The 12,866-nt window shown below is 40.4% G+C and overlaps 1 protein-coding gene across 4 annotated transcripts in view; it reads right to left on the bottom strand.

The window, feature by feature from the left end:
• Window positions 1-12,866, bottom strand: part of PARD3B (par-3 family cell polarity regulator beta) — a 985,082-nt gene that overhangs the window by 93,779 nt on the left and 878,437 nt on the right. For all 4 annotated transcript variants that reach the window (XM_081813815.1, XM_081813816.1, XM_081813818.1 and 1 more), the window contains one exon: window positions 6,583-6,715. In XM_081813815.1, the coding sequence (XP_081669941.1) occupies window positions 6,583-6,715 (133 nt within the window). The remainder of the gene's footprint in view (window positions 1-6,582; window positions 6,716-12,866) is intronic.

Here is a 12,866-nt window from a genome sequence, read left to right on the forward strand (position 1 = left end):
TGAGAGGTGAAATAAATAGCCCAAATGTACCCAGTTAGTAAGTGATCTAGCCTGGATGTGAACATAGGCAATCTGATTTCAGGGTCCGTGCTCTCACACATCATGCTAAAATGCTTCTCATACCTGCTATATTAGTAGGTGTAAAATTCAGGACATCGGTGGGTTTCGAAGGACTGCAATGTTAAGAGCTTTTATGGGGTAGATTATTTGCACCCCTCACCCCCCAAAAGTGTAGCTGAGATGAACTGAAAGAAAGGGAACTTTGAGGGAGGAGGGGATGGGGCAGAGAGAGAACTCGGGATTCCTGAACACTCTCGGGGAAAAGGTAGGTCTAAGCGGGGTGCCATGATGGGGAGTAGGGGGGATTAAAGGTCAGGAAACCTGGGGAGACGCTCCTAAAGACTGGCAGATCAGAAGGGGCTAGAGAACATCTCAAAGGTGTATCCAGGAAAGAGGGAAGAAAGGTATTTCCTTCTCTTCCCCCTGGCTCAGATGGCCCCCTGCTCCTGGGCTCCTTGGTTATTGTCTGATTAGCACCAGGTTATTGGATTGTAGTGGGCTTTTGCAGACTGGCTTGGGACCCTAACAACCAATCATTTTTTCCCCCATGGGAAAACCATTCCCAATGCCAAATTGCCAATTTCTAAATGGTTTCTGAAACAGTTTGTTTCAATTTTGGGGATTGCCTATAAACATGTTGCCTTCTTTCAAAATGATTTACACCACGTTTAAAAGCTAGACATTCACTGATATGATCCCCCATATAGCTAATATGTCAACATGTTCCCATGAAAGCCACATTGAAATACAAAGGACTAAAACTATCAACCCCCCAAAAATCTTCAATTTATTTTGTCCTCTTTTTTCCTCAAATTTTCACTCAGCTGGTATTTGATGTTTCACCAACATCAAGTTGATCAAACCTCATGCCCTTCCAATATCTACCTAATTCATAAACATGATGTGTGTTCTTCTCTTTTCTCTGCCTTAGTACCTCTTCCACTCCTCAGTTCAGTTGTTTTAGGAAATCAGGGAAAACACTAATCTGTTGATGGAAGGACACACTGGGAAGGAACTGTTTATGGAGCTAATGAGGGCTCGTCAACTGAGAAGGGGTTGGTCGTCCTATGGTAGAAGCTAAATTACGATAGTTACTAGATGCATACATTTGATGGCTCTAATTCTTTATCTCATTCCATCTTTTGAAGGTTTTTAGAATATATCCTTTCTTTAAAAATTATGATATAATCGACATATAACATTGTATTAGTTTTAGGTATACGACATAATGATTTGACATATGTATATAGACTATATTCTTATCACAAAACAACAATCCATGAGGCTATATATAGAGCAATTCTACCCAAAGAAAGTCACTTTTAGTCCTTTCAAAGAATTCTGTTGCTTCCCTCCGGGGCAAATTCCTAGGTCTGGGGTGAATCAAAATGTCACTTGCCTCTCTAAATAAGTAGCCAGAGGTCTGGTAATTTCTCATGAATAACGCAGTAAAGCCATCTGGGTTCCTGGGATAGCTTAAAGATCCGGGACCAGCAGACAAAAATAAATCTTTCTCCTTTTACCAATAATGGCAGCAAATTTAAGATTGATAATAGGTCTGCTCTTTCTAATGATAAAGAGGAAAATACATGAAGAGAAAGGTCTTTTCTTTTTCTTTCCTTAAAACTCTAAGATGAAGAGAGTTTATATTGTTATTAAAACCAGAAGTTATAGTAGACAACTCTGAATCGTGCCCGACATCCATTTTCCCTTCCCCTGTTAATTAGCACCACTTTGATCTTCCTATGGGGACTACTTCTTCATCTAGACTCATTCATGGGATTTGTGTAGGCCTGATCCTACTTTCTGGTTCCAGGGTGACCTCGTGACCTAGTTCTGGCCAGTAAAATACTGCATCTTTCTGGCCAAGGGAGTTCAGAAGTGGGCATGTGACCCAGGCTGAGTCAAGAAGCCATTCAGCATTGCATCAAACATCAGTTCTAAGACTTCCTGGATGTACTGGGGCGTGAGACAATCTCCTTTTATAAAGGTGTTTGGTTGGAGCTGCCACTAGTTGTCTCACCACCATATGAGGGAACTCCCTGAGAATGTGCTAACAAAGAGAATAATGATGGAGCTGGATCCATCTTTGCCTGAAGTCAGATACACCTATGGATTTGAAAGTTACACAGGCCAACAAAATTTCCCTTTTTGCTTAGGGCAGTTTGAGTTAGATTTCTGTTCTTCTGTGACTTAAGAGCCATTGACTAATCTAGAAGTTTTCATCAGTGTCCTTTGTTGTTTTTTGTTGTTTTTTTTTTCAGATGTCTTTAAGGTGCAGAGAGGGAAAATACAGACAACTCAATTCTGGTGTTGGACCACTGGCAGTAGGAGCTCATTTCTCTTATCCCTCATATTTAGAAAATAACCTTCTGATAGTTTTTACACTTGTGTGGCGATAAAGCATTCCATCTTAAATCCCTTTCCTAAGATGGTTAGCATGACCTCAGCATCTTGCTCTCTCTTTCCTCTGACTGCAGAATTCACCAGATGTGTCTTTCTTGTCTAGATAGCTGCCAACCATGTTTCTTCAAGTTGGCTCCTAGGCCATCTTCATAATAGGGTGAGCAAATCTTTCAGAGTGTTTTCATTTATTCACCCAACCATCACCTGAACCAATCCCCTTTGCCAGAAAGATACACTACCATGTATTCTATGACAGCAGGTAATTCCAGTACCTCCTTCCCATCTATGTGTCTATAAACCCCTTTCACAGATAAAAGTTCTAATTTAGCCAGAGAGTTAAAAAGAGGAGGAAGCGTATGGTATATGCCATGCAGCTCTTGAAAAAAGACAATAATAAAGGTACTGATATTTTTAGAAAACTCTGGAGCCATCCCATTTCTGAAATTACTTACAGGATCTTCATGCTGCCGTTAAATAAGCAGCTCATCTTTATCTGTTAATAAAAAATACCCCAGCCTGTTGCCAGAGGACTGTGATCGTCTTAACAAGTTTTTACAGAAAGTAACATACCGGGAGATAACAGGTATTATGTTTTCTTTTGGCAAATATTAACACTTCACAGCTAGCATATCTTGCTTACTTAATTGGGCCTATAAAAGCTCGCCAGGCCATTTCACTTCCCGCCATTGAAATTCTCTCAACTTGTTCTTTACAGCTTTTCAGAGCCTCCATGGGAAAACAGCTACAGAACAGGCTGCCTGAAAAGATTCTTAAGGTCTCATGTCCATATTTACAAACCTTGCAATCTGTGTGTGTTCATTTATTTTAACACACATGAAGTGAATAAATCAGAGGCTCCTTTGGGAAAAAGAAAACCACCGAATCTGCGAGAAAAGGAACCAAATCTGTCCGCTGAGGCAAGTCCTAAATGATCACTATAGAGTCCCCCACAGTCCTGGCTGCACACCCTTGCCTCCAGTGGAATGAAATGCTATTGCTAAGCTCATTGAGAAGCTAAGACCTCTCTATACTACAGAATTTCTTACATATATTATTGTCCTTTTTTTTTTCATTTTGTCTCAGATGTCTGTATTCCTGGCTAGACTGTGAGTGCCTCCAAGGTAGCGATAATACTATATTCTTGGATTGACACCTGGCCTATGTTAAAATTAGATCAGAGCCATAGAGAAAAGACAGGGAGAAGCAAGTGCTGTGGGAGCAAGTGAGAACCCAAGAGAGCAGTGGGAAAAGCCTTCAGCTCCGAGCTGCCGGACAGAGAACTGCCTACAGGATAGCCTGGGAAAATCAGAAAGCCCGAGGCAAGCCAAAGAAAGAATTATTAGTCCCACTGACAATCTATTTTAAAATATTCATAGATCTTAGTAATCCTTCCAGTGATTGCTTTACTAATTTTGGCTTTGGAGACTTCTGTGAGCCTACTTTTATTCTGTCTGGTCTCTTAAAAGTAGTTCTTAGGTAACTTATCTTCCTAATTTCCTTCTTGACAGTTTGGAAGTTTCCCAGTCTAGTGACTCCAGGGAATATTTGTAGGCCTCTACAGTTGAAGTACTAGGCCTGGGAAGTTCTGAGTCCTGAAAGTGGTTTTTGATGATGCTGACCCATGTAGTGATTTTGTTAGAGAAGTTGAACTACTTTGCTTATTACTGCAGTGATTAGAATCAATGTCCTATTTTTAGAATCGTGGGTCCGAAACCTTGATAACCACATGGAGAAGCACCTGGAAGCCCTCCCTTGGGCCCCACCCCTCTCTTTCATGGGCTGGTGATCCAATTTTAACAAGCACCCTCCGTGATGCCGAAGACCAGACTGATTAGGAACCACAGTCTCAATAAAAGCTGCCTTGTTAGTTCTGGCTGACTGGCAGGTATGAAATGTTAACTTTCTAAACTTGCTTTCCTAGGTCTATCCAAAAGTAGCAAGACAACAGTGTAATTTCTCAGGCCTGCGCTGGGCAAAAAATACTAGTGTTTTTCCTTGGCTTGCGGAGAGGTGGGGAAAGGATGCTGAGATTCTCATCCCTGGTTTGGAGTATCTCAGGAGATCACAAAGAGCACTAGTCGTTTATGACAGTGCATTTTGCAAGCATCCCTTTGGGAAGCCTTAGTCCCCGCTCATCTGGGAAACATAAAATCAGTCACTTTTGGCAATGCTTAATACACTTGAGCATGGGAAACACAAATTAAAACAGAGATACTTCTTTACTCACTAGATTGTCTGGTTCCATATTTGCTTGGAATAAAGATAGAATCTTTAAGATAGAGAGGACCTGAGTATATGGGTTATCTATTTCAGGTTTGGTGAGGGTCAGGGAAAACTTTCAGTCTCATGAAGGTTAAGCATTTTCAGCCTTTCCCCTTGATTTAAGGAGATCACATAAAATAAAGTCAAAACAACCAGGACTGCTTAATCTAAAATTACTTGTCTTATTTTGCTCATAGGAGTTCATGGTGATGTTGAGATGGAGAACTTTTCAATGCCCTGCACATGGTGGTCTGTTTTGGTTATGGTGTAAACAGCTTCCCTTTATTTGATTGCTTGTTTGTTTGGTAGAGGGAGCAGAGCCTTATGTATACAGTCTCTCATCAAAGTTAATATGTTGATCTCAATTAAGTTTAAAATGAAGTGAATTGTTATCTAAATTGTTATTCTGTGGAAATCTTTCTCTTCCGTTACTGAGAGTCTAAGCGACCAGCTTCCCCATCACTATAAATGCCATTCTGTTTAATCCTAACATCTGTAATAAAACCAACAAAAAGCTATTTGTTCTGATCTGCAGTTACACAATGCCTATCTCTGGAAGAGGCCAGAGCCATTTGGCTGGAGACCGCCAATCCTTACTTTGCATTTCTGATGAAATTCTATCGTGCCAGGAAGAATCTACCAAGCCGAGGAATTTCGGGGGCTCTGCACGCCCATGGTGGGTACTGCAGCTGGCTTTCAAACACTAGCATACAAGTGCGAGGTGCCACACCTGCATGCCACAGCACCGAAGTGAGAAACAGAAGGCATCCACTTGGTTGCTGGACTCTACTTTCCCAACCCTGATTTCATAAGCATGAACATGAGTGCGAAAATCAGGAAAGGAAACTCTCCTTTAATAGATTTGTCCTTCACAAGAGCTGGTGTCTTTAGTGGCCACCAGGGATAAGAGAGTTCCTTAGGTGGTTCTCAAAGCAGCACTAAAAACGATAGTAGGAGGCAGTAACCATCAAAGGTGGTGAGTGAGAGCTGCCCTCACTGCAAGGACATCATTATTACCATGGACAGCTCTGCTCCAATAATGTGAGTAACGAGAGCCAAGATTTACTGAACACCAACTCAGTGGCAGGCACCTACTCTAAGTATGTGATGTATTTTAATGCAACTCTGAGTACTCTCCTCTGGTATTTTTGTGGATGCTCAAAAGTTAAGTGTATTTTGTTGGTACAGCCATGCCTACTTGAAAAAGACAAGAGAATGAATCATGCCATCCTGGAAAAACCTACAGAATCTCTTTAGAGGTCACAGTATTCTTTTCTGCTCGCAAATGTTGAAGGATTTGGCAAAGAGAACCCTCTAATACAAAAACTGTTCTTATCCCAAAATAAACTTCTCTTAGCGTACTGGTAAGATCGGCAAAATGGGAATTATTCAGGTGCGGTATACACACAACTGATGTCTCTGAAGATGACCATTCTGAAATTTACTTCTAATATCCTTTCCCAAAGGAAACCCATGGCTTGTGTTGCATGGTCTATTAATGCTTGCCCAGATTCTGAAACCCAAGCAATGGGAGGCAAGGATTAAGGCTCAGTAGATTCTGTGTCCTCTTTAAAATATCGACCATCTGCTCCACCCTAACACGTTGGTATACAAGTCCAACAGAGAGTAAATATGAAAGCAATTAAAATAAACTACTGTGCATTAGTGTGGTTTGATTTATGTAAACAACTTCTGTGGAACAAGATGGCTGTGGTTTGGGTAGCATTCATATCCATGAAACTCAAGTAACCTAAATAGAACTTGGTATGTCTAGAACATTCTTAGCCATGTTCTTCTGCTAGAAACTATCTCAGTCGAGATGAATTCAATGATTAGAATGAGGCCCAAGCTTACCCAGTGAAGGTCATAATCTAGCCTCGCTCTTCCCTCATCATCCTCATACAAGGTGAATCCTTCCCTCCGGGCCTGATAATACTCTTTCCGCAACTTCTGGATGCGGTCCGTGCTCCCACTTGCAGGCCGGCCACTGCAGGACATAATCAAACAAACACAGTCACACAGTGTACATCATCCTGGAAAGTCACTTTTTGATCTTATTAAAGGAGCTGACATCTAAATGTGGAAGATTCAATAATGTAATTCAAATATGCTAGGAAAACCGTAAAATCAGTAATAAAAGTGAACAAAAAATGGTCTTTATGTAAATACATTTAGCTCTAAGGGCCAAAACATCTGACTTGGGATTAATAAATGCCTTTTGAGTGAAAAGGTAAGATAAGGTCCTGACTTTTAGAGCAATTAAAAGAGCCATCCCTTTTTTCTTACAATCATCTCCATAGAGTTTGTTTAAATTTTAATGCAGTTATTTCATTTTCTCCAATAAGAAGTTGCCAATTTGAGACCAGTTGTTTGACCTGAAGAGGGGACGTGGCACCGAGTTGGCGTGTGCCATTCTTCATGTCAGTGACACTGATGGATTTCTGGAGTGGGGGGTCGCATACATGTCAGCATTCAGGCCCACAGGGTATGGGGAAAGCGAAGAAGGCAGAAGCCACATCAAGACGTAAAAATAAAAGTTAAAAAAAAACAAACAAAAAAACGGGTGATAGTAGGATGTGCCATCTTCGTTACTTGTCCAAGATTCTCCTCTCTCTACTTTAGTCACTTCTTTCTCTCAGGAATTACAGTTTCTCCAGTGACTCATCTGTGCAACCCCAAACTGGTCAGCCAGTGGCTCCATTTTAGCTTGGATTTGTCACGAACATTTCAACAGAACCGACATCATGGGATACAATTCAGGGCCAGGAAATAAGAGGAGAATGCTAGGCACATTTCAATAACCGTTCAACTTCTTTGGTTCATCTGAGACATAACTGAGTGTCCTATTGTGCCAGATCTTATGTTAAGATTTAGGAAAGTGAAGACAAACAGTTCATAGTCCTTGTCTGGAAAAAGCACATGGTCTGGGAGGGAGGGGACCGAAAGGCATATAGAAGGCTACAATCCAGGTGCTACAACAGCAGTCTAATAAGGGACCATGGGGACAGAGACCACTTAAACTGACAGGGGGAGAGCAGGGCCATGGAATAAGATCATGGAAAGCTCCATGGAGGAGGTGACACATTAGCTGAGTCTTGAAAGATATATAGGTGTTCAACAGCTGGACAAGCGAGATGAGGAAATTTCAGGTAGAGAGAAGGACAATACAAAGGACAGCAATGAGAAAGCATCTCACTTTGGGGGAACCAATGCAAATAAGTCCATGTGGGCAAGCAGTGATCCTCAACTTCTTCTGTCCTGGCTCACACACATCTCAGGCAACACATGTTCCCTTCCCTTTCTCATTTAGGGAGCAAGTTAGAAGGCAAATAGTGCTGGTGATTTTAGGGATATTTTGAATTTACTCTAATCAATGACAGGAGTATATCACCTGCAAATTTGGGTACTTGAACTCAACTCATAGCAACGGGTTAATCATACGGACACTTGTGTTTGATGGGTAGGCAAGGACCACTGCTCCAGTAGATAGGGTAGAGGGGAGGGGACAGCGAAGAGGGACAGGCGAGGCTGAGAAGGGGAGAAAAGGACCCCTTGTGAAGAGCTGTGCATGCCAAAAGGTCCCCCCCATTAGAGTGGAGTTTTAGTTTAAATGAGACTTCACATTAAAGGAGATATCTGAAAGCGGCAGAAAGAAGTCATCTACTATTTGGTGTAAATTTTTGAAATTAGACTTGTAAACTCTAAAAAGAAAATGGTGAGTGAACATCTTTTGGAGGAAAAGCATTCTTCCCCAACTAGATTGTAAGTTAACTGGTGATGTCTTACAACATCGCTACAAAGTTAGCACAGGGTTCTGGGCTTCCTACACATTCTACAGACACTCAGCAGCCGGTGCCTTTTATTAACAAAAGACGAACCCTTGGGGATCACGTATCTTTATTTTCCTCCAATATGACTTAAAAACTCTCAAGACAGTTCTATTTTTTTACTAGGCTTTTCTCAAAGTAAAAGTTTTTCAAGCAAAAAAGCAGAATCAGACCTATAAATACAAAGAACATTCCGGTGGTTGCCAGAGGAGAGGGAGTTTAGAGAGGGGCAAAATGGTGAAGGGGACTGGGAGGTAGAGGCTTCCAGTTATGGAATGAAGAAGTCACGGGGATGAAAGGCACAGCATAGGGAACATAGTCGACGGTACTGGAATAGCATTGCATGGTGACAGATGGGAGCCACATTTGTGGGCGAGCACAGCACAACATAGAGCTGTTGACTCACTATGTTGTACCCCTGAAACTAAGGTAACATCTCTACTCAAATAAAAAAAAAGAAGTTTTTGAGCATTTGAAAAAGACAACAATAAGAAAAATAATGGAAGGTCTGATACGCTCTTCTGAACCACGGGATGGCAAGCAGGGCAGCCCAGCTCTCTGCGGACCAGCTTCCCTTCCTCTTGAGTACCGTGAGCTGCCTGTGGTGCCTGTATGTGGTGCACAGGCTTCCACTGATGACGTGAATGTGTGAGCCAGGCTCATGCTCACCAGATGAGTTCAATCAACACTGTGCAAACATTGCATACATAATCTATTAGTTTACCCAAAGAAACTGAAGCACTGAATTCAAGCGGAATGAAGTCATCACTAATAAAGGAAAAAAAAAACAAACCGATAAGGCACTATTTTAAAACTCTCCACAATTTTCCTACATTTGTGGTGAAAAAAAAATCATACTCAGACTATAAACTATTCTTCCATATGCCTACAAATACATACATTTAAAAATATGGGTTTGATCAGATTTTAGTTCTCAAATAGAGGGAATGGGGCAAGAATACAAAATCAGCTGTTTAGGATTCAGAAAATCCCCTATGGCTGAAAGGAACATGACTATTTACTCAGAAAAGAAATCTGGCCTCAGAGAAAAAAACAGGAAAAAAGTCTAGAAAGTCATGGACCATCTAAGTGCAAAACATGCTGTATCTTCTCCCTTGTGTGAATATTTTAAAGAAGATGTGGGACATGGTGCAAACCTTTCATAAGGACCCAGGACTGCATCTCACTCTTATCTCTTTTTTTTTTTTCTCTCCAGCCCTCATCCTGCCCTTAGTAACTATATCAGATTTTCCCCTTAATTATATTAAGTGTTTAATAATGAGCGAATTCTGATTTCATTTTTCAGCTCTTCTCTGCAGATAATACTCACACACTTACCAGGAAGTCAATAAAAATGATATGCACAGCTATTGTGACCGAAGCAGTTAACTGATCCCATTTTGTGTTGAACACGTAGAAATTTGAAGAGGAACATAAAAACACCTTTGTCATAACAACAGCAATAATTATAATAGCTCTTATTTATGGACCACTTATAATACAAACATACTGATACAGGCTGTTACTCCCTCCACTTCCTGCCTAGAGCAGACCTAAGTAATCAATTACAGCATTCTTTCCTGATGAACCTAGACATGGCCTTAGAATCCTTCTCAACCCAGAACTTCAGAAAGCCACTACCAATCTGCCAAAAGATTCCCTAGAAGCTTCAGAAATTTCATCAGATTATGATGTCACTCAAATAGCCTTGCAACCATATAAAATCAGTCAAAGTATCAATAATCCTAACTTTAAGTTCCTACTTTGAAAATCAGGCTTTCTGTATTATTTGTTCACTGGATGAAGTAAAGGTTGGCCATTCTTACAAAAATTCCTATTCCACCTGTATTCATATGTAGATGGTTAGCGCCCCTCCTACTCTTTCAATGTGCTGAAATTTTATGTAAAATTAATTCAAAAAGTATAAAAAAACAGATTTATATTGTAGTGACTTCTTGTAAATGATACTGCTTACGCCTTTAAAGGTAGATGTATAGTTAAACAGGCTCTTCTTACTACATTTCCGAGCTGGACAGAGTTTAAAGGAGTTCAGAAACCATGTCCTTTTCATCATAGTAATATATTCCCATATGCAGTAAACCTATAGTAATACATTTCCATATGCAATAAACATTGCAGTAAGGCATTATCTGCTACTTTGAGATCTAACCTTATTCTTCCTATTCTTTATATTCTTCTAGTTTACAGTGACCTCAATTGAAGTATATTTTATTTATTTATTTTTAAAGATTTGATTAATTTGAGAGAGAGAAGGAGTGATGCGGAGGGGGAGAGAGAGAGAGAAGCAGACTCCCCACTGAGCAGAGAGTCTAATGCGGGGCTCGATCCCAGGATCCCAAGATCATGACCTGAGCTGAAGGCAAACACTTAACTGACTGAGCCACCCAAGGGTGCCTCAATTGAAGTACATTTTAAAATGAGTGTTTGTTTGTGTATGTCACGGTCTACTTCCACTATTGCTGCAGGCTGGAGAAAAGAAACTAACATGTATTAAGCTCCCATGATGCCCTAAGTTAGTATTTATGCTTTACATAGTTCATCTCATTTAATCCTCGATCAAATTTGTGAAGCTGGGCGCCTGGGTGGCTCAGTTGGTTAAGCGACTGCCTTCGGCTCAGGTCATGATCCTGGAGTCCCAGGATCGAGTCCCGCATCGGGCTCCCTGCTCAGCAGGGAGTCTGCTTCTCCCTCTGACCCTCCCCCCTCTCATGTGCTCTCTCTCTCCTCTCATCCTCTCTCTCAAATAAATAAATAAAATCTTTAAAAAAAAAAAGAAAAAAAAATTTGTGAAGCTAACACAGTTAGTGGCATTTCGCAGATGCCGGCACTGAGGCTCAAAGAAATTAAGTAGCACAGCTGGTGAATGGTGGACCAGGGGTTGTGTGACTTCAGGACCAGTGTGATTTCTACCATATCACGTTGCCTTGCAAGAAAGGCATTAAAATGCAGCAGGCATTTTGTAGCAGAAGTTCACAGGCATTTCAAGGCAGAGGGAATTTAGCAGAACACATTTATAGCCATGCCGTTTGATATTCTTTTATTTGCACAGAACTTTGCAATAAAAATAGAAATCGAAGTAGCTAAAGTAATAGAAATACATGCAATGAAGTCTGTATTCATTAAAGAATGATGTTGGAACAACTGCAGACTGAGATTTCTGGGTAATTAATATTACCTCTCTAACAGGCTTATGTGGAAAAGTGGTATAAAAATGAATGGGGCGCAAAAGAGAATCAACATAAGACAGACATCCCACATGAAAGTGAAACTCTGGAGCAAGACCAGGACTGAGAGGCATCCAGGGCTGCTCCTGGTAAAATTCACCACTGACTGCATGAGAGGGAGTTGACCACTGGCAATGAACCATTGCTGGACTTGCGAATTAATCTGCAATGACTTTGTGTGTATGCTTAAGCAGGCACGCATGTAAATACATGCACCCTATGAGTAAATTGTATATAACTAATTCCAAAAAGCTGTGTCATTTTCAGATAGCCTCAAGACATATGGTTCTCCATTTTAAAGAAGACGTGTTTGACTACAGTAAGTACAGCCCTCATTTGTAGGTACCATCCTGGGGTCCAGAATTGGTGATGTGGTTAAGAAAACTGTCTTCATAGAATGGAACCTTAACAGGAATGTTCCTACCTCGATGTGATAATCCTTACAAACTCACTGAATAAAATGATTTAAATTAGATGAATGCATGTGAACAATAATCAGTACACTAGGGAGTGTTTTTGAGTTTGGGGTTTGATAGAGTCTTTAATTATGTATGAAGTTACTGTGAAAGTGTTATTTTGATGCTTACCATAAAAAAATTTTAATTACGTAGATATGGTGTTAATCTTTCTATACTTGCAATAAGGTGGAATTTTAAAAGTTTTCTTAAAAAGTATTAGTTTCCCCAAAAATACGGTGCAAAGGGAAACACCTTTATACCCTTTTAAGAATGCCAAGATGCTATTCTTTTCCCATTCCCCCTCACCCCCCCGCCCTTGGCAATGGGAAAGGTTGCTCATTTTGTCTTTTTGCATTTAAGGACCGAAAAATCATCACAGTTTTCAACTTCAAATTTAGTAGTACCATAGTTTTGCTTTAGAAAACAGGGCATATGTATATTTTTTTCAAAGTATGAACACAGTCCCCAAAGTACCTGAGATTCTGTGGCATTCACACTCTTGATGATATAAATATAATAAAACCTGACTGTCTATATGCAATATCATTTTACTTTAAATCCCAAACTAGGTTCTAGAAAAGAATATTCCCTTGAATTCAGATAGTCAT

Source organism: Leptonychotes weddellii, chromosome 3 (genome assembly GCF_054177405.1).
Source record: "Leptonychotes weddellii isolate Sample4059 chromosome 3, ASM5417740v2, whole genome shotgun sequence".
Taxonomy (NCBI): domain Eukaryota; kingdom Metazoa; phylum Chordata; class Mammalia; order Carnivora; family Phocidae; genus Leptonychotes; species Leptonychotes weddellii.